This window comes from Solea senegalensis, linkage group LG15 (genome assembly GCF_019176455.1).
Source record: "Solea senegalensis isolate Sse05_10M linkage group LG15, IFAPA_SoseM_1, whole genome shotgun sequence".
In the NCBI taxonomy this organism is placed as follows: domain Eukaryota; kingdom Metazoa; phylum Chordata; class Actinopteri; order Pleuronectiformes; family Soleidae; genus Solea; species Solea senegalensis.
Window position 1 is genome coordinate 7,481,671 of NC_058035.1, and position 28,000 is coordinate 7,509,670.

The 28,000-nt window shown below is 41.5% G+C and overlaps 2 protein-coding genes and 1 long non-coding RNA gene across 9 annotated transcripts in view; 1 reads left to right on the top strand and 2 right to left on the bottom strand.

Moving 5' to 3' along the window:
• Positions 1–28,000, bottom strand: part of dst (dystonin) — a 96,100-nt gene that overhangs the window by 30,392 nt on the left and 37,708 nt on the right. For all 7 annotated transcript variants that reach the window (XM_044045314.1, XM_044045320.1, XM_044045316.1 and 4 more), the window contains 36 exons: positions 27,535–27,991; positions 27,318–27,446; positions 27,132–27,209; positions 26,808–26,969; positions 26,515–26,619; positions 26,224–26,319; positions 26,007–26,132; positions 25,772–25,924; positions 25,518–25,672; positions 25,276–25,402; positions 24,964–25,147; positions 24,208–24,365; positions 23,940–24,118; positions 23,712–23,850; positions 23,441–23,634; positions 23,178–23,340; positions 23,002–23,085; positions 22,754–22,861; positions 22,566–22,664; positions 16,343–16,480; positions 15,238–15,326; positions 15,048–15,156; positions 6,595–6,747; positions 6,253–6,486; positions 5,850–6,134; positions 4,765–5,313; positions 4,425–4,601; positions 3,395–3,518; positions 2,840–3,048; positions 2,419–2,736; positions 2,158–2,324; positions 1,904–2,060; positions 1,411–1,537; positions 1,206–1,256; positions 559–794; positions 262–391 (listed from right to left, as the gene is read on the bottom strand). In XM_044045314.1, the coding sequence (XP_043901249.1) occupies positions 262–391; positions 559–794; positions 1,206–1,256; positions 1,411–1,537; positions 1,904–2,060; positions 2,158–2,324; positions 2,419–2,736; positions 2,840–3,048; positions 3,395–3,518; positions 4,425–4,601; positions 4,765–5,313; positions 5,850–6,134; positions 6,253–6,486; positions 6,595–6,747; positions 15,048–15,156; positions 15,238–15,326; positions 16,343–16,480; positions 22,566–22,664; positions 22,754–22,861; positions 23,002–23,085; positions 23,178–23,340; positions 23,441–23,634; positions 23,712–23,850; positions 23,940–24,118; positions 24,208–24,365; positions 24,964–25,147; positions 25,276–25,402; positions 25,518–25,672; positions 25,772–25,924; positions 26,007–26,132; positions 26,224–26,319; positions 26,515–26,619; positions 26,808–26,969; positions 27,132–27,209; positions 27,318–27,446; positions 27,535–27,991 (6,149 nt within the window). The remainder of the gene's footprint in view (positions 1–261; positions 392–558; positions 795–1,205; positions 1,257–1,410; positions 1,538–1,903; positions 2,061–2,157; positions 2,325–2,418; positions 2,737–2,839; positions 3,049–3,394; positions 3,519–4,424; positions 4,602–4,764; positions 5,314–5,849; positions 6,135–6,252; positions 6,487–6,594; positions 6,748–15,047; positions 15,157–15,237; positions 15,327–16,342; positions 16,481–22,565; positions 22,665–22,753; positions 22,862–23,001; positions 23,086–23,177; positions 23,341–23,440; positions 23,635–23,711; positions 23,851–23,939; positions 24,119–24,207; positions 24,366–24,963; positions 25,148–25,275; positions 25,403–25,517; positions 25,673–25,771; positions 25,925–26,006; positions 26,133–26,223; positions 26,320–26,514; positions 26,620–26,807; positions 26,970–27,131; positions 27,210–27,317; positions 27,447–27,534; positions 27,992–28,000) is intronic.
• On the top strand, positions 11,452–12,196 carry LOC122781582. Its single transcript, XR_006361815.1, has 3 exons — positions 11,452–11,473; positions 11,604–11,672; positions 12,149–12,196. It is a non-coding gene; the product is annotated as an uncharacterized LOC122781582 (long non-coding RNA).
• LOC122781580 (desmoplakin-like) lies at positions 16,451–22,018 on the bottom strand. The gene is made up of 2 exons (XM_044045322.1): positions 19,110–22,018; positions 16,451–18,675 (listed from the first exon to the last, which is right to left on the bottom strand). Exons 1-2 carry the CDS (start codon positions 21,963–21,965, stop codon positions 16,708–16,710), a joined length of 4,824 nt encoding a protein of 1,607 aa, XP_043901257.1. The 5' UTR covers positions 21,966–22,018; the 3' UTR covers positions 16,451–16,707.

Here is a 28,000-nt window from a genome sequence, read left to right on the forward strand (position 1 = left end):
ACTGTGCAGGACTTGGCAGTGAGGAGAACGTGTTAATTTAACCTGCGTGGCAGAGATCAGGCACTGAGTCATACTAACTGTGGTGGGTACGACAACAAGGTGGATATGAAGAATGTCACTGGAGATATTTTCTACATGATGTGACATTTTGTAAAAGGTTTGATCAAACACCCGTGCTGAGATGAGGCTCAATATGTCGCCCAACACACTCTGACAGTTTCAGTGACATAATGTCCTGGGCCATCTGGACACAACACCTACCTATTTCTTCCAACATCTGCTTCCACTTTGCTGCCTCCGGGGAGTTTGGATGAGTCTTAATCAAGTTGAGGAGCTTCTCTCTGAGCTTCTGGAGCTGCTCCTGCCTCTGTTTCATGTCGCCTTCAAATGCCTAAGAGAATGAAAATAATTAGAAATGCTGAATCCTATGACTTCACCCCTGATCATGAGTCCTCACCACAGAACTAAATCAGCGAAGAATATGTGCAGTTTTATTTTAAGCATAATTAATTGTCCTTCAAAAGCTCAATTTAGTAAGCAACAACAGCACTACTGTACCTTCTGCTGCTCAAGCTGTGTCTTCACTGAATCTCTCTCTGTGGCTGCATTGTTCCACGATGCTGCAGTCGTCTTCATGTCCTTCAGCCATGTCATCATGTCCTCCGTGTCCTTGTGGGCTTCTTTTACATCGTGCACCGAGCTACTCAGCTCTGTCGCTCGACTCTTTAGCACTTCCCCTAGGCTTGCGTATCCCTCGTTGACGAATGACATGTTCTGCTGAATTCCCATCAGCTCTAAAGACATTCAAAATAATTCCATCAATTTTGCTTTCTGTGAGTAGAGTAGTGCTTCTGTATAAGAAGGTGTTTGATAACAACGGGACACTGTTGTTATAATTCAAGCAAACACTTACTGATGCAGCAGGCATCACAATAAATTATATAATAATAATAATACTCTTTAAAACAGTATTGAAAGTGTTTTTAAGAAAACGCTCAGCACAACTGTAAAACACATGAATGACAATGCCAGAGTCAGAATGAACCTACGTTCTCTACGTGAACATCCTCTGCTACAGTCAAAAGGAACTCTATAGTTCATAACCAGGACACACAGCTACAATGAATTATTAAAGCCTTTTATAACAGTTATACATGTACCGACACAGTAGACGAGTAGCAGCGTTCACATACACACATCATTACCTTTATTAGTTAGGTAGGAATGGCTCACCGGACAACCACCGTTAGTAATAGCTGATGCAAAGACATAAGACAGAGCTTGTGTAAAAGACAGGCACTGACAAGCATTAGTGATGAGACAGTACTCAGACAGTAAGGGAACCCAAACACCATGCTTCCCGTTCCACTGAATGCTTCACACGTATTAGTTAAGTGTGCTTATGTTTACCTGACTTGTTGGTCGTCTTTGTTTTGGCAGGAGAAGTGAGGGAAGTGATGAGGCTACACAGAGCTGATCCTTTACTGTTCAGGTCTTGGACATCAGGGTCTTTGGATGTCCATTCATCTAAAAGTTCCTGTTTAAAAAAAAAAAAAAAAAAATGACCAGACAGATAAATGATATGTGCACATACAGATGACAGAAAACATATACAACACACATCAAACTGATTGATTTTGTCTGCCTTTTCTTCTAACATTATGGGAAGAAATACATTTCTATGCTGAAAACACTATAATTCATTTCCACATCTTTCCTGTGTGAAAGCTTGCCATTTATCTGCCATTAGTTAGGTCTAGTGTATAGGGAGGACAAGACTATAATTAAACACATCCAATGCAAAACACAGGAAACAAATATGTGAAGAACAGCATCACAGTCTCTTGTTCCAGCATTTTAAAAGCAGTTAGACAAACTGTTCTCTATTTATGTCATGACTTACAGTGACTTTCTGCAGCTCCTTCTCCAGACTTTTCTCGTTGCCGCTTGGCTGAACAGCAGGTACTTTCTCATTTGTTTCCTCTAGCCACTTGGTGAGCACACTGGCTGCAGATCTGAACTCTCCCAACTGGTCCTGGCAGGATGATACCTCTTGCTCTCTGTAGAAGACAAGAGTCAGTCACATCACGTATTGATCGATATTAACGTATTAATATATATCATGGAAAGGGTGAGGAAGGATTATTCCTAACTTACTTTTCTTGGACAGTGTCTTTAAAGGTGGTGAAAATGTTTGAGATGTTGTCCATCTTGCTCTGGATCTGGGCTTTGTTACCATCAGGACTTATTTCAGTCAGTTCTTTGGAGAGCGTCTGCAGCTTCACCAAATCACTGGCATGTTCAGCCATCTCAGCTTTAGTACTCTACCAACAAAAAAATAGAAGTATTACTCAGTCTACACAAAAGTATAATATTCAAAGAATCTCATAACTAGAAATGCACCATTTGTGTACTCACCTGCATTAGTTGAGACAGCTCATTGAAAGTTTTTCCTGGACCGTCCGTCTCATGGAGATCTTGTAAACGCTTGACAACAAACTCCTGAACTTTATCTGCAACCGTCTCAAACTGTCCCACTTTTTCTTTCAGCTGCTCCAGTTGGGAAACTTTTTGCTTGTGTGTGGAACAAGCATCGGAGAAGCGCTGAGAGAGAGCATCCATTTTTGACTGCAGAAGCACGGCGGCGGACGGGTCTGCGGTCTCCACAAACTTCTTCAACTTGGCTTTCATGGCTGTGATGCTGCTCTGCCGACTTGCTATGTCCTGCTCTAATGCCTGAAAAAGACAGGGTTGACAAGACATAAAGAGAATAAGGAGCGTGTGAGGATTCAACAGCATGTTGTCAATTCAGTGTGGAAAAGATGAAAATAAGACGCACTGCTTCTTTGCTGAGGATATCTCCGATAGATGCAGAGTCCAGGGGAATTTGTTCCTTCTCTTTTACACTGGCCTCCACTCCCTCCATCCATGCCATCATTTCATCCAAACCGTCCTGGACACTCATGGAGCGAGTCAGAGTGATCTGCAGTTTCTCATTTCGATCACTGACAGACTTAGACAGGTTGTCGTAGCGCTCCGTTATGTCATCTGGAACACATGGAAGACATTGTGAAATGAACAATGCAAAAGTTTCAGTTTTTGGGTTACAGCCTCAAGGTTTTGGTTAGTGTAAAATATTTTTTGGAATATATATTCAGTGACAAACATCCTAACATTATGAGCAGAAAGGACCGCCTCTTTGCAAAGTTCTGGGTCCTGATTGGATAAAGTGTTTTATGATACTCATAGATTCTCCTAGATTAATTAATTAAGACCCTTGAGATTGAGAGAAACACTTAACTGACCAAAGACACATACAAACCTTTCAAAATATCAGTATTATGTGTACAGTTCAAAAGTACACTTTCTACTTATTTTTTTTCTCCTCCCTCACCTACTGTCTCCTGGATTTCCTCCGGGTTGCTCAGCAGATCTCCCTCCGATGTTATCAAAGACTCCGCTATTTTGCGTAGTGTGTCAACAGAAGTCTGATGTCCTGTCATTTGTCCTTGCAGGGCCTGTGCATCAGTTGGGTAAAAGAAAATCATATAAATTAAAATGGTATCCAGTTTAAATGCATGTCCTCTCGTTTCATTTATATATAACGTCATTTAGGTTTTGCATTTGGATGGACAACAAATGTATAATGTGCAAGAATGGACTATATCTATATAATATTGAATCATTCCACATACATAGATAGTTGTACCTGCTTGCCTACACTTGGAGAAAAGCCCTGGATTTATGCAGTGATTTGTAACCAAAGCCAAAAGCACATAGCTCCTTGGTTGGCTCAGAGGCGCCTGTTATCTTGGCATATCTACGCTGTAAGTCACTACCTCCCCACAGAGAAATGTAGAAGCGAACTGCAGCCAAAAGCATTTACAGAGACATCTCTGTCAGCCGAGTTTCTTATCGTCTAGTAGGGCTACGTAAGCTGCAAATAACAAGAATCAAACCACTCACATGTGGGTCTGAATTTGAACAATCAGCTAAAAATAGCTTTGTTGCTCTTAAGTCAGTGGAAACACTGTATATGGTAAGGCAGGTCTACTGTGCCACATCCTTGACTCCCAGTCAATGCTCCAAGTTATGCATATGTTACTCATAAAAAAACAACCTTTCTTTATTAAATTACTTGGAATATTCAAAAGATAGCATCTACGACTGTTCACGCAGGGTTTATGATGGTCAGTAAGGGAAAGCCGTTTTGAACTGGAAAACTATTTTCATTGCTTTACATGGAAAGACAGATAAAAGGGGCCCTTTCATCAGAACCCTGTGTGGCCAACACAGGATATAACAAGAGAGGCATCACTGAACTATGAAAAACTCACACCAAGATACTTAAAAAGACCACAACCAGGGATAAAGCTGTAAGACTAGACCTAGGTGAATCTGCCCTGACTTGCGGTGTTTCTTGCCTTGGTCTCTTCTAGCTGTTTCTGTAGTGTTTGAGGTTCGGCTGCTATGGCATCTGATTGCTGCTTCCTCGCCTCCTCCTCTGAAATGTTAAGCCACTTCAAAAGACCAGCGCTGGAGTCGTCGTATTTCTTGTACTTGTCAACCACGTCTTTGAGGTTGTTGCCAAGTTGATTGCACTGAAACAGAGGACATTAAATGATACTCAGTACAAAGTTACTCTGATGACAGTGATTACAGAAGATAGTGTGACAGCAAAGCAGTACAGAGAGTTTGTGAACTCCCTATGCAGACAAATGCTACCACCCAGTGGCAACATCGTGTCACTGCAGCCTAAAATACCTGTGAATGAAGTGCTTTGTATCGACTTGCTGCTGAGTCCAGTTTATCCTTGACAGTGGAACATGTTCCTGAAGTGTCCACGTCCAACAGTGGGTTTTTAGCTGCAGGGTCACCCATTCCACAGGCTTTAGCCACGTCCAGTACTTTCTGTCCTGAAATGGTGATGAAGCGAAGGTCCCCTTTGTGGGAAATCACGTCTTCTGAAAAGCTCTTCTGTCGCTGCAGTTTGTCACTGAGGATATTGAGGGAGGCTGCAGGAGCACCCAGTCCCTGAATCTCTCCCTCGGACTGGTTCAACCAGCCCTCAAACTCCTCACAGTCATCCTGGAACTTCTTCAGCTCCTCCTGCACACACTGCACATGCTTCATCTGCTGCTCAGCCTGTGTCAGCGAGGCCTCGTAGCGTCCCTTCAGTTCCTGGATGTTCTTCTGCAGTTTGTCCTTCTCCTCTGGGGACAGAACGTTGGCTTGCCTCTCTAGCAGAGCCTGAGCGGACTGGGTGGCCATGATTAGATCCTGTTGCTGGGACAGAATCTCCTGATGATGAGCCTGTGGGAACAATAGCGGTACAAATGGTGATATTATTTGGTGTAAATACTGGTCTGAATAAAATTTTTTCCATTCTTTCCTATTATAATTAAAATTTGAAGTTGTGTGTTTTCATAAGTAAGAGAGGCACGGTAGAGATGGTATGGTCACGTGCAGAGGATAGTGACTATATTGGTCAACGGATGCTGAAGATAGGGCTACTGGGCAGCAGGTTAAGAGGAAGATTACATAACAGGTTCATGGATTTTGTGAAGGACGACATAATGAGAGTTTATCTAACGGGAGAGGACACATGAGACAGGGCAAGATGGAATCATGAAGAAAAGGTGTTTTTATCAGAGTAGGAAATTGCTGCTTAATAGGCTTAAAGCTACAGTGTGTAAGTTTTGGTGATTTTTGTTTTTTAAATTGTTGTTTTTTTTCACATTAGAATTAACTTCTTAATCTTTTTGTGTGTTTCTTGCACACCATCTAGCGCCTAGAGAGAAGCCAACATCAAAGTCTGTACACTACTGTAGACAAATAATGAACAATACCTTGACCCTGTCGTACTGCTTATTGAGGTCCATGGAGGCGTCCTTACTGCCTCGGGTCTCTCTGCCAGAATCATTTTCAGTGGTCTCCAAAGCATTTCCGTTGGCATCATCATTCTCTCCTATCAGTCCCTTAGTGGAGGTTTGCTCTGGCAGGTTTCCATTCTCGTTGCTTAAAGGGTCACTTTGATCCAAGCCGCTCTCTTTTTCACTGCCAATGTTAGATATCCAGTCGAGAAGACCTTCGATTTTGTTCTTACTTTCTTCAAGTCGCTCAACAGCTGCTGCCTGAAAAGATAAATACATGAAATGTTTAAAATACTCATTAGAGAACAATGGAAGTAACTACTGTATATAAATCATGATGCATAGATTTTATAGAGAACACATATGAAAGTATTCTGACCTTTTCACTCTCCTGTTTTATGGCTGTGGTAACAACCTTCTCCAGATCTTTTCTGGACTCCTCAGCCCGCTGGTTGATGAGCTTGGCTTTGCTTTTAGCCTCTTCCAACTTGCTTTCAATGATGGCGATTTGATCTGGCATCAACTTGTTCCGGTTTTCTTCCAGAAAATTTTTAGTACTGGCGATGACCTCATTCAAGGCACTGGCATTTGTCAGTACGTCTTTTTGTAGAGCCTTAATTCATATCAGGCAGATATAAAGCACGAGAAGAAGTATTAGCATGGAATAAAGCAGCTTTCAATGGCAAACAGTCACATTTCAGAAAAGCAAAGAAAATCAAACCTGATGCTCATGCTGGTACTGCTGCAGATCTGTGACGCTCTCAGCGCTTTCAGTCTGTTGCTGATGACCAATCAGGCGGTTTTCAGTCAAGGTGAGATTATCACACATTTCCTCTAATTTCTCTGTGAACTCCTTGTGCTTCTCCAATAAAGACTGAAAAATGAACACATAAAGAAAAAACACCACAAGTAAACAACAGCAAGTTTCATGTGGACACACACACATGCACACTCAGTAAAACATTGGGTTTTCATGAATGCCTATATTGTAAACAACTCAGGGAAACGTGGGGAAAAAGGAACTCTAAACATGAGAAAGACGTTTATATGCACACAAAAGAAACATGCAAGATAAAAATCTTTCCTTAACCGCAATAGTGCCGAACTCTAATATGCTGTAAACATGCTCTTATGTCATTTGCCACTTTTGGTCTTGTGATGGTAATAAGCACTGGAGGACATTATACTGTGTGTGTTAGTGGGTTTGCTGTGTTCCAGCAAAGAGGGTGCATTTTTCCACTGTTAGTTGATCACTGCTGTCTTGAGGCCTGTAGAATACAACCACCACAAACGTTAGTGCGCAGGAGTGATCAAGCACTAGAGCATGCAAGACAGTTGTTACTCCAAAACACATTCACATTTAGAGCAATCGAAAATCTTGGAAGGAGAAGACAATAATTCCTTTCAACAATGAAGTAGCTGTGAAAAAGTATAAAGGTCCTAAAATTCACAGTTTTCTCTTCTTCTATTGAATAAATAATTTCACATAAGAGTAATAAAACTGTCACAGCCTACACTATGTGCATAAGTTACTAACTTTGTTTTGCAAAGCAAACATGTACACACTGTTGTGAAACCTGTGATCTTAAACGTCACTTTTCCAAGCAGACCTTCACATGGTTTTCCTGCTGTCTTTTGTCCAGTAGGACCTCTAAGGTTGTCCTCCGTGTAACAAGTTTCTCAGTTTGGTCCCGCAAAGCTCGCTGAGTGGTGCTGAGGAACTTCAGAAGTGAGCTGCTCTGAGTGGCACTCAAGAACTGAGCGTGCTCAGAAATAAAGCTCTGGATATCAAACGTGACATCCTCCAAATTATATCTAGCTTCATTTAGAACGTTGCTTTCTGTATCCTGGAACAAGAAAAGATGAATCCTGAGTGAGTTTCAGCAATTACTGTAGATTTGGAATGATTCTTTTAATTGGATGGAAAATGTACCTTGTTCTGCTGGATACAGTGTTTCAGCATGTCCACATCACATGAGTTCAAATCCATGCCCTGAATCTCAGATTCATTTTGGATGAGGCCAGCTAGTTCCTCAAGATCACTGAGGTGTTTCTGGTACATGGATTCCAAGTGACCCTGAAACCAAGTTTACAAGAGTCAACACATGATTTACGTTACTTGTTTGTTTTAATTAGCATTAATCACCACTGACCTTCTGTGTTTCCATTGCTTGAATTAATGAGTGATTCTTCTCGGCACACAGTTGGGAAACAGCGGTGAAATTTGGCTCTAATTGCAGATACACTGAGGCCAGATCTTGGTGGATTTGTATGGGGATGTCATCATCGGCAGAATTTAGGAGCCATTTTGCTTTTTCCACATCAACTGCCATACAGCCAGCCAATTTAGACAGTTGGGACTCTAGAGACTAGATACAAGAGCAGATTTATTTAGGGTCTACTACATGTATGTAGTAAATACATGGAAAAGTTGTGGATTATTGGATTTCACGTTATTAAATATTACACCAAAGAGAATACATTTGCCTTTCTCACCTGACATTCCTCGATTTGGAGCTGCAGCTCTTCCATGTTTTTTCCAGTGGGTGTCTGGATTAAAAGGTCTTTTCTCACATCATCTAAAATGTCAGCGTGATCCTGGAGTTTCCCAACACACTCTAAGAAATCCTGGATGGAAAACAGCTGTGCATAAAAAAACAACATAAAAATGGAGCAAATCAAGCCAACATCCAAGTATATGGTTAGCTTCACTGTGAAAGAACATAAAACAGCATACTACCTTATTTCTGAGCTCCACAACTTTGCAGGCATCTGAGTCAGTAGACAACTGAGATGGTTTGTGACTGAGATCCAGGTTTTCTTCTGCTGAGCCCTCATCCTCTGCCTCTTTGTGCTGCTGCTGATCTTCCTGAGATTCACCTCCCTGAGCACCGCTAAGAGTGTCCACCATTTCCTGAAGCACTGAAAGGTCCTGGCTTAAGGACACCGTCTTGAGATCTTGCAGTGTTTGCAGCTGTATATTTGGGTCATCTGGCTCTTCTGTCTTCTCACAGACTTTGTGCTGTATTAATACTGGGTTTTTGTGTTCACTGTTGTTCAAGCTAGAGGTATTTTGCTTTGGCAAATCCATGAGAAGACCTGGTTGACTGCTCTCTACAAGTTCATGAGCTGTGTCTCCCTCATAAATCTCTCCATCGTCTAGGATCGGTTCTTGACTATCCGGATTACTGATGATATTGCTTTCAGTGACTTTAGTTTCACCAACATTTGTGTCTGTTTTAAGCATTCCCTCCAGGTGATCTCCACATGTACTTTCAGCATTAGAAAACATCGATGAAGCTGAAGAGGCAAAAGCTGATTTAATGCTACTGAGTGACAAGTTATCAGTCACTATCTGTGGATTTTCTGAAGTTTTTACTTCTAATCCATTCCCTTCTGGTAGAATAACAGATCCTGACATTTCTCCTATGCTAGTTTCAGACGGTCCTGAGATGCAGTCTGACGATGCAGAAGGTAGATGTAAACAGCACACAGTTGCCTCAATTTCTTTATTTTCTGTCTCACTTCTTGACACTGATATCTGATCAGAACAGCTAATAAGGTCCTCATGTTGTCTCTCTAGGGAAAAACTCTCAAATTGTAACTCAGCCTCATCTGAACCACGGTGCTTTGAGTCCAATGGATTTTTAGCAGCTAGAAGTGTGTCACAAGAAACTTCATGATTGCTCAAATTTGATGCAGTTATTTCATTGGAAACAACAGGTAACTGAGAGGAGTTCTGTTGTTGAGATCTCACACCATTTTCAGAGAACGTGGGCTCAGAACCAACACTAAAATCACTTTCAGAGTGAAGCACTGTGTACTGAGGTAATGTGATTCGACTGCCATCATCTGCAATGTTTTTGTCGTTGCTATGGTCACCCCTAGAAACTGAGGTAATTGCACTTTCAACCAAATCCCCAGATGATGAGTAATACATACTTCGATTTTCCTCATTGTTAACAGGTGACTGAACAGCATTTGTGTCATTGTTCCATCTACTTTCCTCAGACAATGCATTGTGATGTTGAGAAGACTCATCTAACTCACTCTCTCTTAATGTCTCTTTACCCAGTGGGGAATTGTATCCAGTAAAGCAAGAATCCCTATGAATAGATGGGCTGTCCCGTTTATTAGAATGATAAGAGTGGCTTTCTGGATCTGGGTTGTTGTTGTTGGAGGTTCTGTCGATTAGTGTAGATGGACGTGACTGGATAGCTAGAGTAGCACTTTCTATCTCAACAGATGCAGTAGCTCTATCTGCCAGGTCGGAATTGATTAAGACCAGTGAGTCAGTGTCTTCAGCCAGTAAAGGCGATTTGTCTGTAGGACTGATACACGTCATAGTTTCCTGATTCCATGTGGAGGGTGAGCTCACCGGAGAAACAGATGGAGGGAGGGTTTGTAGATAATGACTCCTCTCGTCTACATTTCCTCGAGTCACACAATCTAATGTGCTAACATTCTCTTCAACATCCTCCTCCAGCACAATGTCTGTGACCTTACTTTCAGTCGACCCCTGTGTGTTCTCAGTTTCATTTATACTAATTAAATCCAAATTTTGATCAACAGAGATGGATTGGTTGCCTTTTTCTTCTGGGAACAAGTCTGCTTTGACGTCTACTTTGAGGATCTTAACAGCATCAGTGAATAATCGAGACTGCAAAGACTCACAAGTACTAACAGTGCAGTCTGATTTTAACAGGCGCTGCTCTTCTATTGAAGGAAAAGTAATATTTGAGATCCCGGGTCCATCTGACAGTATCTGTTTTAAAAAAGATACCGACTCCTCCTCACCTACTTCAACATTTCCCTTTTCATCTGCCTGTAGATTAAGCTGTTTCTGTATCGTTCTGTCCTGCAGGCCCTTACTGAGAGCACCACCCATGTCATGATGTCCCCCAGAGGTGACATCTAAACCCACCCTTTTCTCCACTTGTGCATCTGGTACATGGACAACATAGTCTCCCTCATATTCACCCTCTACCAAGTTGACAGTTTTTGATTCACTGCACACTGACTCAGCATCATAGTGTTCTTGTGTCTGAGAGATAGGCGTCACTGCAGACTCAGAGTCACACATCGTGGTTAATGATCCAACATATGTGTTTTTCACAGAAGTTAATGTGGAAAGTATTGGCATCTCTACAGAAGCTGGAATATCAAGGCATTCATTGAAAGTATCTCCAACATCTGTTTGTGAACTACTTTCACAAACTCTTTCTGCAAATTCATCGGGCTTAGTCTGGCATGTAGTATTTTGAGACATACTTTTCTCCTCTATGCCAGTGTCTGTGGAATCAGAATTAATTTTTTCATTGATGGTAATCCTCCAACTGTCTGAAGAAACATAATTGGGAGGATCAGATATGTGTTGTGGTTGTTCACCAAAGGGAATTCTCTCATTGTCAGAAGACACAAAATCATGAGGATCAAACGTGTGTTGTGATTGTTCACTGAGGGGAATTCTCCCATTGTCAAAGGACACAAAAACATTAGGATCAAATGTCTGCTGTGTATTTTCATCAAAAGTAATCCTCCCATTTCCTGAAGAAACAAAATCATGAGGGTCAAGTGTGTGTTGTGACTGTTCGCTGAAGGTTATCCTCCCATTTCCTGAAGAAACTAAATCGTGAGGGTCAAGTGTGTGTTGTGACTGTTCTGAAGGTTATCCTCCCATTTCCTGAAGAAATAAGTGAGGGTCAAGTGTGTGTTGTGTGACTGTTAAAGGTTATCCTCCCATTTCCTGAAGAAACTAAATCGTGAGGGTCAAGTGTGTGTTGTGACTGTTCGCTGAAGGTTATCCTCCCATTTCTGGAAGAGTTGTGACTGTTACTGAATAAGTGAGGGTCAAGTGTGTGTTGTGACTGTTAGCTGAAGGTTATCCTCCCATTTCCTGAAGAAACTAAATTGTGAGGGTCAAGTGGTGACTGTTCATGGTTATCCTCCCATTTCCTGAAGAAACTAAATCGTGAGGGTCAAGTGTGTGTTGTGATTGTGCATCAAAGTAATCCTCCCATTGCCTGAAGAAACTAAATCGTGAGGGTCAAGTGTGTGTTGTGATTGTGCATCAAAGTAATCCTCCCATTTCCTGAAGAAACTAAATCGTGAGGGTCAAGTGTGTGTGACTGTTCGCTGAAGGTGCTCCCATTTCCTGAAGAAACTAAATTGTGAGGGTTAAGTGTGCGTTGTGACTGTTAAGCTGAAGTTTATCCTCCCATTTCCTGAAGAAACTAAATCGTGAGGGTCAAGTGTTTGTGACTGTTAAGCTGAAGGTTATCCTCCCATTTCCTGAAGAAACTAAATCGTGAGGGTCAAGTGTGTGTTGTGACTGTTAAGTTTATCCTCCCATTTCCTGAAGAAACTAAATCGTAAGGATCAAGTGTGTGTTGTGACTGTTCGCTGAAGGTTATCCTCCCATTTCCTGAAGAAACTAAATCGTGAGGGTTAAGTGTGTGTTGTGATTGTTCGCTGAAGGTTATCCTCCCATTTCCTGAAGAAACTAAATCGTGAGGGTCAAGTGTGTGTTGTGATTGTTAAGCTGAAGGTTATCAATTTCCTGAAGAAACTAAATCGAGGGTCAAGTGTGTGTTGTGATTGTGCATCAAAAGTAATCCTCCCATTGCCTGAAGAAACTAAATCGTGAGGGTCAAGTGTGTTGTGATTGTGCATCAAAAGTAATCCTCCCATATCCTGAAGAAACTAAATCGTGAGGGTCAAGTGTGTGTTGTGACTGTTAAGCTGAAGGTTATCCTCCCATTTCCTGAAGAAACTAAATCGTGAGGGTCAAATGTGTGTTGTGATTGTTCGCTGAAGGTTATCCTCCCATTGCCTGAAGAAACTAAATCGTGAGGGTCAAGTGTGTGTTGTGATTGTGCATCAAAGTAATCCTCCCACTAAATCGGAGGGTCAAGTGTGTGTTGTGACTGTTCGCTGAAGGTTATCCTCCCATTTCCTGAAGAAACTAAATCGTGAGGGTCAAATGTGTGTTGAGATTGTTCAATGAAGGTGATTCTTCCGTTTCCTGAAGAAACTAAATCATGAGGATCAAATGTGTGCTGTGATTGTTCATTGACGATGATTCTCTCATTGTCTGGGGAAACAAAAACATATGTATTTTCATCAAGGGTAACCCTACTGTTTCCTGAAGAAACTAAATCATGAATGTCAAATGTGCGTTGTGATTGTGCATCAAAAGTAATCCTCCCATTGCCTGAAGAAACAAAATCAAAGGGATCAAATGTCGGTGTGTTTTCCATGACTTCTGTTTCCTCATCTATCATCAACTGTTCTGAAGGATTGCCCATGTTTATGTTGAGAGAACTTACATTATTCTCGATGGTGTTTGAAAATATCACATCTTCAAGGAAGATGTTCATCATTTTACTCAGCTGTTTATCGAGTATTACGACCCTCTGTCCTGACTGTAGATCAATGAAACTGTTCATCATTAGGTAGGAGATGAATAACTGCCTTGCTTCTGTGGGACTAGGGATGTTGTCAACTTTTATACTTTCTGCATCTTGATAGGACCCAGTAACTATTAGATGTTTATACATGAGCCAAGAAGAAAAGTGTTCATGGAGTTGATCAAGATCAGGGAACACATCAGGAATTTCTATAGCTTTCAAAACATCTGCTGTGTAGCTGTCAGTCAAACCATTCTCAATGGCTGAGGTGATGTCTAGTATCTCTGAAGTTTCTGGAATGTAAAAAGCCACTATCTTTTGCCAATTACTGAACACACTGCTTGTATAATCAGTGGTGTTTTGTTCATGGTAATGAAATGAGGTGGAAAAAGTTTGAATTCCACCAGAGTGAGGCAACACAAGTCCCATAAACTGCTGCTGATTTCCAAGTACAACGAGTGTGCTACTAGAGCTCATCAAATCACACTGCACGGCTGCATCCACCTTTAGCTTGTCACCATTCTGGAGGTTCCTAGCATCCTCTGACTTCTCAGCTGTTACATTTTGACCTTCTTTGGGATCACCAACACCTAACTGAGCATCCACCAGCCTTGACATGACCTCTTGACCACTTAAACCAGGAAAAGTAGACCTAAGAGTGTTAATATTTCTCCCTGTTGCTGGTGATTCATTTCTGCTGAGACACTTTAATATCAGCCTGTTGATCTTACAAGGTCCAAACTCTTCCTCAGGCTCTAGGGGTGGCACATTTCCAGCACATTTAGGATCCATCATATCCTGACAGGTCTGTTGTCTATGTAGAATCTCTATATAGACAGAAGCAGGTATTAAACCCGAATGAAAGGCCCTGTCCAGGGTAAGAGTGTCGCCTGTGTAACACATCTCCATTTCATCACAGATTTGTTTGATCTCTATCACCTTGACAACCAGGTCTTCACAAGTGGGCCTTTTCCTAGCTGCCGCTACATCAGAGAGGGAGACAGAGGAAAAGTATGAAGTCTGTATGCACCTATTTGCATCACTCATCTCTGAGAAGTCATCCAGCGTGAACTTGTATATGTGATCATGTATGGAATCATCACAGATCATGAGTTGGGCCTCTGGGAGAGTGTTCCAAGTTATATCATCAGTCAGGGAACTATTGGTTCCATTCCCAAGCCAACAAGTCTCATCAATGGGATTGAAAACCTGCAGAAAAGGAAAATATCACAAATTACTGAACTGTTTTAAACACCAAAACTTGTTTATTTGTGTAAAATTCAAATATCCAAAAGCAAGACAAACTCTATACTCACCCCGACACAAACATGGGCATATTAAAACATCATGTACAAGACTGCTTCAGGGGTTGCAACAGGAGAGTGACGAATAGTACACTTAAAGCTATCATGCATCTGTGAATGGAACATCTTGCAAAAAGAGAGTTGTTAGTCAAACCACACACTGTAGTGTTATGCAGTGTATTCGTTATCCTGTCAGAACAGAGATTATGGTGAAATGCCAGACCAAAGCCAAAGGAAATCGAGCATGTTTACAGCATATTTTTCGTTTCAGTGGAAAACATCTTGTTTTCTGTCCTTCCCTAATGAACCAGTGTAAGAGGAGGAAATACATGATGCAAAAGACAACTTGTCCTATTGAGTAAAAAGGTTAGTCATGCAAGTGGACATCAGGTGGCACTGTTCTCAAACACATAAGACACTAATGCAATCCACTTTACTAAACAGAGAGCGTAGAGCCCAACCTCTTCTGCAGAGGTTGTCTGATCCAAACACTGTTGGGAGAGTTCACTGAACGCCTGGTTGAGTGACTTCAGCTGCTCCTGGGCCTTCTCTCTTTCCTCCTCTGTCATTCTGTAAGACAAACATGATGAGGCAGAGAGTTTTGACAGTGGACAGCGTTGTCTGCATGTCAAGCACAAGAGCGTTTCTTACCTGTCACTGTGTTTGTTAAGCATCATTTGTGTGGCCCTCAGGGCTTCTGCTATTTGTTCCTTCTTAGTGACCATTTCCTCAACTGACACCTAAAACACCAAACAACATCAAATAAATGACTGTTGCTTCTGCATGACTGCTCTTGTGTTATTGTCAAAAGACACACAAATCTTCACACATCACAAAGTATTTACACATGTGCATACCCTGGCATTATTGTATTGGTATACTTATTTGAATCACATTGATAATTGATTAATTCATATAAAATGAGTCAAATATATACTAGTCACCACAGTAAATGAATAATGGTAATCTACTCCTTTAAACCTTTGTAATGCATTAAACATTGCAATGTATACTGGAGGATAGCCAGCCATATCTGGGTCATTTTGAATTTTGCATGTATTAGGACTTATCAATAATTATTTTTAAATAAAGAAAATAGCAAAAAAAAATTACTGTTCTATATTTTTTTCCAATATAAAAATGCAATACAGACATTTATGTCTTTCAGTTCTCATCCTTGAGTAGAATAGTTAATATCCCGATGGCAGCCAATATGACAATGATCCATCTTGTGTTACATTTTGAACCTCGACTTTAAAATGTATATTGGAAATTGCTATGGGTTAGGGTTAGGGTTATTATGTCTGAAAAATGACAATTACTGTAACCAGATTGTTCAGCCCTACTATGTACTATATAGTATGAGGAGTACATGTAAGCTAAGGAACAAAGGCCAGAAATCAGAACTGAACCATGACAAGAAAAGCTGTTATCATTTCTGAATCAGTGAGGTTGTTGTGAATCATAGGTGCTTGTGCAACATATTTACTGAATGAATTAGGGGTGAAATGATCAAACACATCACAGCTACTAACCATGTGAGTATAAACAGGGCATATAGTAAACCAGTCCTTGCTGAACAGTGTAACACATATGGATTACATGAATCAGAAAGTGGACTATGTTTTTATTAGAAATCATACACTGTGACAGAAAAGTCCCATACCATTTTGAATAGAAAAATACTCTTTGCCATTAAACTGAAGGATCACATAATGTACAACAAAACAAAAAAAGAACAATACATATTATTTACCTGGGGTTTATTAGACGCATCTGTGTTGGCATTGCTATCTTTCACAGCATTACCATCAGTGTTCAGGGTCTGTTTCGTCCAGTGCAATAGTTTGCTAACTTTATCACCGTGCTCTCTCTTCTCCTCATCAACAGATCTCTACAATCAAAGCAGATGGGTTTTCAACAAGATTGTTACTCAATGTGGGAACCTTTACAAGGGAGGGGCGCTGATGTACTACATTTATAATCAGACTAAAACATTGAACCATCGTCAGTTGCATCAAATATGTGTAAACCATAAAAGAAAGCGTACGACTGTGAAAAAAGGAAAAATCAAAGAAATTCCTATTTGCAAAGGTTTTGGACGAACATGTTTGCAATTGTTTATTGGTTAAATGCACAAGCATAGAGAAATGCTGATTTGGCTGCAGAACCAAGAACTTTTGAAGCCTCCAGTAGTCTTAGCCCTGTGTGGCAGTCAAACACACTTCTTTCAAGAGCCTCTTTGAATGTGATTCTTCTCTTGGTCTTCGGACAAGTGAGACTTCTAGTGTGAAACTTCTCATCCTTGAGCACAGAGGCAGTTACTTTGTCAACAAGGCCACTCTGAATGACCTCCTCCAGTGAGACTCTATCCTGAGTATCAGGATTTATCAATCCTCCAGTCAGGAGCTGATACTCAACACAGCGAAAACCAACATCCTTGGGCAAGAGTTTTTCTTGCAGAGCCTGGGAAATAGACAAAGTCTTTGCAGAACTTGGGTGAACAATGCCATTAAATGCTTGCTCAAACTGTTGGAGCTGCTGTTTCAGGGCCTCATCTACCAGACCTCTTTTGAGAGCCTCAGATATTGTAACTTTGTCCCCTGAAGAGGGATCACAAATACCTCCAGTGCAGGCCTGGGCCTCCAACAGTCTTAAGGCGGTGGTTCTATCAGTAAATCCCTGCTGGAAACCCTGAAGAACGGACAGTCTCTTCCTCTGAGCTACATCCCAGAGACCAGCAATGGGGCTGTTAACATCCTCAATAACGACCATTCTGGAAAATATAAGGTCTGCAAGCTCATAGATGCTAAGACGCCCGCTGCAATAGCTGTCAAGCTCAGACGCTTCAAGGAACCTCTGATTCAGAGCAGATTCCAGACAAAGCTGTCTGCCACTTTTGACATCAGTGATAATGTGCAGTGGGCTTCCACTAGTGTCAACTACGGACTTTTCCTGCCATTCACTTTCCTGCTGTGCCAGAAACAGATACATCCTCTTGTCAACGTGTTTCGCCTTGAATGCTTCATACGTTGACATTTCAATTCCACGACTGCTGCTGACGACAGACATTCTATGAGAACTCGTGGGAGAAGTGTCTGTTAGACGTCTCTCCCCGAATGGAAAAAGAAACACACCACCATCAATGTCATACACGCATTTCTTGAGTATTTCACAGTAGTATGCTTTCTGTCCAGTGTCAGGGTTGTGAAAACCTTTAGGGTTACTGACGGGATCATACAGACTCTTTAGAGTCTCCTTGTTCAAAAGACTTTGATCGACAGCATTGCTAGCCGACACCGTGACACCCACACCTGGGTTGATGAGTCCTCCAGTGGAAACCTGGACTTCAAGGATCTTCTTGCCCCTGTATCGATCAAGAAGTCTTTCCTCCATTGCCTGAAACACTGACAGCTTTTTGCCAGCGTGGATGTAGCCTCTAACAGCTTTCTCAGCCTCTATGAGTTTATCGCTCATGCCGGTCTCTATGACACCTCTCTCCAGAGCCTCAGCAACTGAGAGAGTCTGTCCTGTGGCCAAATCTGTAAGGCTTCCTGTAGCCGCCTGAGCTTCAAGAAACTCAAATGCATAGGTCTTTGCTAAAAAGCCCTTTTCAGCAGCCTCGAGGAAGGTTATCTTTTTCTTACTTGATTCCACATAAACTCCAGCAATGGCAGTTGGTTTACCGACGTATTGAGCATCATCAAAGATCTTAGATGTGACTGGAATTTGATCGGCTGTGCCACCTTTGAGTTCTGTTAGCTTCTGGGGAGTTGAATATATCAGAGTCTGCTTTCCATCACTGTCTGCTGCACTTTTCTCTGAAATGTTTACAGTTTCACTGATCTGATATATTCTTGTTTTGGTGACACGATGGATTTTGTGCTGCCCTTGATCCGTTTGTCCACAGAGAGCCATGTATCCATGTGTCGTTGTGGTCATGTGCCCGTCGGGGATAATTTGGCTCACATTTTGCAAAGCTCTCTTTGTTGTAGACCCATGAAGGATTTGGCTGGGATTGACTTCAGTTTTGTCTCGTTTGTCTTGTTTCAGTTCTTCAAGACTGTTTTCTTTCTCCACTGTTGTCATCTGTAGATGTAATATTGAAAGAACCTTTCAGTAACATGATGACTTCAGTTTATTGTAGCACTTACAACTCCAATATGTGTTCAAATACTGTATATTTAAAAGGTCCAGAGTGTAAGAGTTACTGACATCTAATGGTGAGACAGTGGCCTTTACATCACAACTCTCTCCTCTCTCCACTGTTCTTCATTAATTATTTGTATCAGCATTTGACTGCTTTGGAAAAGTGTTTTGCAGCCTCCATATACTGTCAAAGTTTTATGGTTACCAAAACTTCAAAAGGGATTATACACTTACACATACTTACGCAAACATACTTGGTGGTAAAATTCATTTCTATCTATCAATAAACTCTCCTATATGTTACACACTGGACCTATTAATACTTGCTACTGAATATGAGTGTTTTAAATAGGTTAAACCGACTTCATGCATACCTCGGAAGACATTTTCATTTTGAAAAACTCATCCTCTGTTCTGCATTTCCCGCCTTCACGTGACGATGCCGTCTTCTGAATCCCTTTCGCTTCTGTTTTCAAGGAGGCAGCCGTGTTGTCTTTCACATGCTGACGACTTGTTTCGTTGACTTCCTGTTTGTTCATCTTCTGGTTTTCGGTCTTAACCCCAACTCCCAGTGTCAGAGGCTCTTCACTCTCCCTTAGTGTCGGTTTGCACTCACTGTCTGCCGACAGCGGTTTAAACTTTGTCTTCTCATTTGACTTCTCATTGCAAAGGCTTTGTAAAGCACTTATTTTCAAACTGAGTTTAAGTCTCTCCTCCTCGAGCTGGGTAATCTGTGATTTTGCCTGTGACAAGTCGTGAGTGAGCTTGGTTTTGTCCTGCTGCAGTTTGTCTATTTTGAACTGCACTTGCAGTGGTTGGTCCGTCTGTTGCTTTGATTCCACTGTGGTCTGATGCAAGACTTCTTGTTTTAAATACTTGTTGAGCATTTCTGCTAATTCAGCGCTAAGGGAATTTGGTTTTGACGTCTCGTTGTCATTTGAGATTTGAGACTGCAGTAAAATGAGTTTCTTCTCTATTTCCTTCTGCACTAGCATCAGCTGCCTCTCATAGCCGTCTTTCTGAAGCTGCAGTTTGCTCTTCAACTCATCGAGCATTTTCTTGCACTTGTCCAGCTGTTCTTCCATCTGCTGGGACTTCAGCTGAACGACTGAGTTTTCTCTTTGCTTTTGCTCAACTTCGGTTTCGGAACTTTTTAGGTTTTGCTTCAGCATTCTGATTTCTAACTCCAGTGATGTGTTTTTCTCAAGTGCCTCAGCTTTCTCCCTGTTAAGGATTGTATTCTCATGTTGCAGATTTGATTGGAATTTGTCAGGATTCGTGATTGCTTCTTTGATATTCACTTTATTTTTTTGAAGCTCACTCTCCAGCTGAAGTATTTTGGATTCTTTAACTTGTCTGTCTTTAGTCTCTTTGGCCAGTTCATCCTTAGTTTTGAGGAGAGAAGAGCTCAACTCCGAGAGTCTGACATTCAAGTTCTCTACTTTCCTCTCTGCTGCTTTCTTGTCATTCTGAAGAGCATTAATCTCCTGCTTTAGATTTTCCGTCACTTTTTCTGAACTGCTGTTTAAATCTTTAATACTGTGTTTATGATTGAAAAGTTCTTTTTCTAAAGCCTTGATTTTGTTGATATGTTTTTGATTATCAGCCGATTCTTTTTGCAGCTCTGCATTGGTTTTCTTCAACATCAGGTTCAGTTCATTAATTTCAGCGTCTTGTCGGTTTACTTTTTGATTAACCAAATCCCTCTCAGCAGTCAAAAAGTTCTGCTCCAATTTCAGACTCGTTATTTCTTTCCCATAATTGGCCATATCTGAACTCCGTGTTTCTGTTTTGTGCTTCAGTTCAGTCATTTTCCTTAACTCCTCACTGTAATCCTGTAGCTTCATTTGAAGCTCATGCACGGATTGGGATTTCTTATTTAGTTCCTCCTCAATAATTCTGAACTGGGATTTGGTGGCCTCTACCTGACACTTGAAGATTTCAATTTGCTGATCCTTGCTGTCAATTTCGACCGTCATCAGATCAAGATTATCTTTCACGTTCTTCAAATTCATTTCCACCTCCGTGTTCACCTGTTTTAACTCCTCTACTTTCCTTTGCAGTTGTGATGCAACTAATTCCTTGCTTTCAACCTCTGCTTCAAGGTTTTTATATTTTAGTTTCAACGCCTGCTCAGCTTTCTTAAATGAGGTATTTTCCTCTTCAGCTGTTTCAAGCATCTGCTTCCAGCTCTCAATCTCACTCTTCAAAGACCTCACCTTTTTCTCATAAAGTGATTTCTCTTTCCCCAGTGACTCAGTCTGGATCTGAAGATCTCTAATATCACTAACATAGGAGACATTAATCATGGTCAGCTCACTGCATTTAAATTTCAGCTGATCTATTACTGCCTGCTTGGAAGAGACCTCTTCTTCTAAGTTGTTTATCTTGTAAATGTTATCCTGGTCCGTGAAAACTTTCTTGTGCAGTTCTCCTTGGGTGACCTTCAACTGCTCTTTAAGGCCCTCGACTTCTGTGCTTTGGAAGAAAGTGGTTTGTTCCAGTGAGGACTTTGCTCTTTGAAGAGACTTGATTTCCTCTTGAAGATCATCGACGGCTTTCTTCAGGTTAAGCGTTTCTTGCTGAAACTCGTCTGATTTCTGCCTCGTGTTGATCCTCTCAGTTTCCATGTCCACCTGAAGCTTCTTTAGTCTGTTATTACTGTCATCCAATAGTTTCTTGTAACTTTGGGCTTTCTCCTCAGCCATGTCTGCTCTTCTATGAACCAGGTCTAATTCCTCTAGTTTCTGCTGCAGGACATGGTCTCTCATGTTATCGTCTTCTACACGTGCAGGTGACTCAATTATCAGCTGACTGTGAATGTTTGCTTCAGCCTGGACTTGACTATGCAGGTTTTCCTCAGTATCTGTCTCTGGGTTTGTTTTTCTCTGAAGTTCGGGGCTCTGCTTCTTTAAATCCTCTAGTTTACTCTGAGCCAAAGACCACTTGGCCTCGGCCTGCTCAATTAACAGCTTTGTGTGAATTAACTCCTGCTCACCGGCAGCTTTGTCTTTGAAAGCTATCTCTAATTTGGTGCGAAACTGATGAACGTCATGTTCAAGGTGTGATTTCTGAAAGCTCAGGTCGTCAATAGTCTTCTGTTGCATCTCTACTTCTCCGTTCAGCTTTTCCAGCCGTGCTTGTCTTTCAGCCAGCATCGCCTCTTGTTCGTGGATCCGTTGTTTTAGTTGACTAATCTCTACTTCACATGCAGATTTTTGGAGCTCCATGCACTCTTTCCTTTTTATATTCTCTCCTTGTTCAAAAGTTTTCCTGTTCTATAATGCAAAAAAACAAGTCATCCACCGCTTCATTTCTAATTAGAAATTGTGAAACAGATTGTATGTGTTACTTCTTACCGGAGTACTGAAGCAATATTTAAACAATCTCTCCAGGCATTTTAACATTTACTACATTAAACTATGAGGACTGATGATGATTTTAATGATAAGACACAAGAGAAATTCTTGTTTTCCCACAGAAAGGTCAACAACGTGCTGTGAAAAAAAGTTTCTCCTCCCAGCAACTGACCAACACCAGCCATAAGGAGCTACGTGCACCACTTTTGCACATTTTCTTTGCTTCTGTCATGCAATGAAGCAAATGATCTTCCCTCACGATGAGACATACATAGTCAGAGATGCAACCCTTGCAGGAAGTCAAGAAGAGATCCACTACCTTTCAATGAGGTAGCAAAACAGAACCGAGCAATCAGGAACCATGCAAAGATACCAAAGTCAAGCTAAATCTATTTAAGCAACCACAAAGCCCAAAAGGTCTTAAATGTTCTGCGGAATCCTCTGCAAATGAAGAAAGCCGAGTTCTCTCACCTCTTCGTCTTCAGTCCTCTTCAGTGTTTCGCTGGCAAACTTCACATACTGAGTCATTAGAGTGACAAGAGCAGTGTAGCGGGTTCGGAGATCCATGAACTGTTTAAAAACAAGAAAACCAAGACAGACGGTAAGTATTTGCTATTGCACCAATTTCCTGTCGTACCAAAATGAAACCATATAATCACCTCCTGCTGAATGGCATCAGAAGAGCTCTGCATCCTCCGTTTCTTCAGTGGAGATTTGTGTTGGGAGTCAACCATTGCACTGAAGGTCATCAGCTGAAGTTCATAATCCTAAAAATATGCAATGTTACTGGCTTACTCTTTCTCAAACATTGCATTTTGCTGTTAACAAATAATAATAATAATAATAATTTTATTAATATAAAAAATCATAAATAAGAAGGCTGAGATGGAAGCTATTCAATGTTTACCTTAATGGCAGAAGAGTACTGCTCTGAGTATTTCTGACATTCATCAATTCTGCTCTGTTTTTGTTCAATTTCAGCAACAAGGACCTGAAAAATGAAGACAATTTTATGTATGTACACAGTATATACACACATACAAACACACACATACACAAAGAGCATATACACATCATTTCTACCTTCTGTTTGTTTAACAGCTCAGCCAGTGCCTTGCTGTCTTCAGGTTTGTTTTCTTGGGCCTTTAGCTGTGCTGCTTCCATTTCTCTAACCCATTCATCAAGACAACTGTAAGTGTCTCTATAGTTCTTCAGAGACTTGTTGATACCGTCCAGGTCCCGAAGCCTGAGAAAGAATTACAAACCACGATGAGAAATAGTTGTAGTAGTAATTACAAATGTATATTTAGATTATATTTATATTCATGGAGCACAAAAACAGTCACCTGCTGTCAATCTGGGAGTGAATGTTCTGCCACCGTTCGCTCAGCTGATCAGCTTTTTCCTTGTGCCAGTCGAGGTCAAAGTCGCGCTCATTGTGGGCCTTGAACATGCGGTCACTGATTAGTCGAGCCCTCTTGAGCTCATCCTCCATGTCATGGAACACCTCTTGTTTCTCGTCAATCTCTGTCCGCCATTGCTACATTCAGAAGGAGAAAATTAGCATTAAAAGGTACTGACAATTTTGTTTTTCTAACCTTTCTTTTTCCAGATTACCTTAAGAGTTGAAATGACAGTCTCAATGGATTTGACATCCGAGTTCATGGCGTCTTCCACATACAGTTTGGATTCATAAAACTTGACCAGCGCCTCTGCACTCTGGCTGTGCTTCACCACTAAGCTCACGGTTTTCAGTCTGGAAAAAAACAGGACGATGAACATGTCTTCAATTCTGCCACTAAATACCAGTGTCGTTCATTCAGGACAGTGAAGGGCATGTCTTACTTGTCCATATAAATGGATGACATGGAGTACACTTGGCTCATGCTCTGAATAAGGACCGTGAGTTCAGAGGAAAGCGTCGGTACAGACGGGGAAACTGCGGCTTGTCTGAGGAACAGCTCACACTTCTCCTTCATGACATCAAGATCCTCCTTCAGTTTGTTCAGCTCTGCGGTCTTCCTCTAAAATGTGGCATGTGGAAGATCACAGGTGAAATAACACAAGTGAGAGTGTTCTTTCATAAATTAATTTCATGATTATTGATATGTACCCCGTGCTCTGTGATGCGCTGGAGACTCTGCTCCAGGTCGTCCCTCTCCAGCGGTGTGCGGATTTGCCTGATCAGATGTTCTTCGTGGGCCTCCAGATGCATGCGGAAGTTGCGTATTTCGGAGATGTAATTATTGTACACCAATTCCTCATGTTCCTCTGTTGCAGAAAACAATAGTTTATTAGTTTAATTTTAATGAATTTATTATTAGAGCATATGTTTGTAATTCAAGCAATAACAGGGCAGGTTTATCAAATTTTGTTCAAGTTTGCTTCCCTATGAAAATAACAAAGTACACCCAAACACACAGGGAACTGGGAATCCAGCAAAAACTCCAGTCACAAATTAACTGAATATTACAAGTTTGCCACTAGGTGGCATCACCATCACAATGTAAGAGTAAATTAGTGCAACAAGAAAAAAAAATAATAAATTGGGGAAGGAGTATGCCCTTAAATATGTACACATATCACAATATTAAAAACAAAAATATTCTATTATATATAATAATATTCTATTCTCTGTATTTTTCACTCAGAATATTCTAGTCTAATCAAAACCCATGACCACATGTGGCAAGCAAAACAATAATCTCTTTAGAAACTCTTAGCTCACTGGAAAATAATTACATAATTCTCCAAGGCAGTGACTTGAGGCTTAAAAGGCTTAAAGAACTATGTGCTTCCCTCGAGGTTATGTGTTCAATAAACATCGGGAGCTCGATGTTGAGAAACAGGAAGCGCATCCGAGTCTTGCCTCTCTCTGCAGATCTCAGCAGTTCCTGGTAGTATTCCTTGCAGGCCGCGACGTCTCTCTCCAGCTGGGTGCGGTCCGCCAACGTGAACACCTCAGACTCCTTGCTGTCATCCAGGAATTCGTCGAAGTGGGACTGCAGGTTGCTCAAGACCTGCTGATGCTCACCAGGTAACATGGTCTTTATCTGGAACGGGTCAAGAAAATAAACAGGGAAATGAGACAAACAAACACTTGGTACGGTTCTGATTGTCATACACAATCGTGACTGTAAAAAGTAGGCGATCGAGAAGAGAAAACGATAATTCGACATACTGAGGCCACATTCCAGTTGCGGATGGCTCGTATGTCAGCCATTAGATAATGCCAAGAGACCACACTCTTCATGTTGATGTGTGAGTGGTGCCACAGGGCCAGGACATCCTGGTATAACTGCTCCGTTCTGCAGGAAATGCAAAAGGTATTAATAATGTAACGCGACAATGTCTGCCCGCCAGTACAGTCAGGTGCCTTTGATCTTGTGAGTTGACTTTATTTTTAGTAGGAAAGCATTTCACCTTGTTGCCTTCTCAATAGCCTCTTTGTTGGGGGGCGGCACAGTGAAACACACAGACGGCACCATGGCCTCATTCCCTGCAGGGTTGATGACTTTCCACTTGGCTCGGTGAGAGTTATTGGCCAATATGCACTCATCATCTTTGTAAATGGTGATCTGAAACATTTGGGATACAGACATAGCATGGATTGTGTTTTGGAATTTTGAAAATGAACTAAAATCACATGAGGCGTGCTATGTCACAGGGAGCAGTACCTCGATTTGACGATAATCACAGATGGCTTTTACGGGGAGGGAGGATCTCACGGGGCTTTCGGGGTTCCTGGGTCTGAGCTGCACAATATTTTTAGCCCTGCCCACTAAACCAGCTACAGTGCTGCGGTACTGAAGGAGCTGCTCTTTCTCATCCTAGGGACAAACAACACAAAGACAATGTGTAAAACATAATTAATCGCATGCTATACGTGCATGCGTTTCATCATCTGTTTACCATGGACTCCTGAATTAGGTCCTCCAGTCTGTGTAGGCTGCTTGATCGATCACAGCTGTATTTCCTTTGAATGGACTCCTGCAGGTTCCTAAGGTAGTCCATGGACTCTTTGGCGTCGCTAAAAAACTGCCCATGGGGAAATAATAACAAATTAGCTCTGTAAATATATTTCTGCCTTCATAAAAAAGGATAAACTATGATTTCATAATTAACCCACCTCAAAATAAACAGCATTCTCCTTCAGATGCTGTTCTACACATGAGCACAGTTGTAAAATCCAGCTCCACTGTGTCTGCATGGCAGCTCTGTATGCCTGGAAGAGAACCAACACAGGTGTAAAAATGCACAGCCAATAGCTGGAAGATTACATGCTGAAACAAGACTGGGCAATCTTTTAAATCATAGTGGCAGCTGTATGCAGGGTGGAGACGCTGCTGTTAGTCCAAAATTTAAGGATCTAATTGTCACACTGACAGCAGAAATGAGAACAGAGACGAAAAGTGCTTACTTCTATAGTTATCTTGGCCGGGTGGTTCTTGAACATGAGGCGTTCTGCCTTATCCTGCACCGACTTGATCACTTCCTCCTTCTCCTCCAGCTCCATCATCAGCTCCTGTATGAGGACATTAGGCTGAGAATCAGCTGTGGCAGGAGAGTCACTACATCCTCACACTTGGGCCACCATACAAAGAAAATCCCTTCACCCACAAGAGTTTGTTTTTCTGAAATGAATGTAGCTGTAATGCAGACAAGCCAGTGCTACTAAAACAGCTTTTTATAAAGGTGCTGTTATTGGCTTACAGCATGGTAGTCTCTTTTCTTGGAGACGTTGCTGTTGCGATCACTCCAATCAAAGGCGACCTCTTCTTCCTCCTTCTCATTCAGCCAGATGAGCTCCTGAGTGGCATGTGACACAAAGTCGTACAGGCTCTCCAGGTTGCTTTGTCGCTCTCTTGAACAGCTCTGAAACCAACAGACAGGCATACACACATTCAGGCCACATGTGCTCCACAAAAAGCCCATCGAACATGGTTATATGCTATATTACATGTCATTTACATTACATTACATTTACTATATGAATAATATCTGTACAGCAGCACAGATTGACTTTATTCAACTTACCAATAGTCTTTCATACTGTTTTTCTAGTTTGTTCAGTTTGTCTGAATACGTCAGTTTCAGAGGAATAGTCATCTGAATCTGAGAAAGGAAGAATATGTTTTGTTTCTTTTAGTTTCTCAAGATTCAATACATTTAGATATATCATTTTGATGTTTTTCCTGGGGGAAAAGATCCAACTCCACTTACTTCACTCAGTCTGGCATCTTTAAGACTAATTTGAAATTCTTCAATGGCTCGTTGGACACTTTTGTGAGTCTCTAAATGTGTTTCCACACTTGGTAAATCAGATCCCCACTCAGAACGGTCCAGCTGCACCTGTTTAACAGATTCAAATGTTCAGTGTCTCATTTTACACTTTTTATTGTGATACAGCATCATAAACAGACTGCTAGAGAGTACTCACTTGCATCTCTTCCACCCAGACCAGGAGGTCCTGAACATATTTCATGTTGACCTCCTCTTCTGTCATGTTGGAGTCTGCCAGTGAGGATTTCTGTAAGGGCTTGCGGATCTGCATGTGTTTCAACTGCCTGAGGCTGCCAGGGTCCATGACACCCCCACTACCCATGTAGCTCTGGACTGAAGACGGCTGCAGGCCAGGGGTCAAGGCAGGGGTCAAGGATGGTGTAAGGCTGGAGGTGAATGTGGACCCAGGAGTACTCAGACCTCCTGGGGTGATTGCGGGAGTGAGGGCCGGTGTCAGGTTTGTGCCAAAGTTCTGGGAGAAGCCAGAGTTCAGGCTTTGTGTAATGCCTGAGATCATAATTTTGGTTTGCTCTGTTGTCAGTGTTCGGCCTTTGCTGTACACAGAGGAACACTCAGCTCGCAGACTTAGCAGGTCATCCCGAAGTTTTGAAACCCTGGTTTGA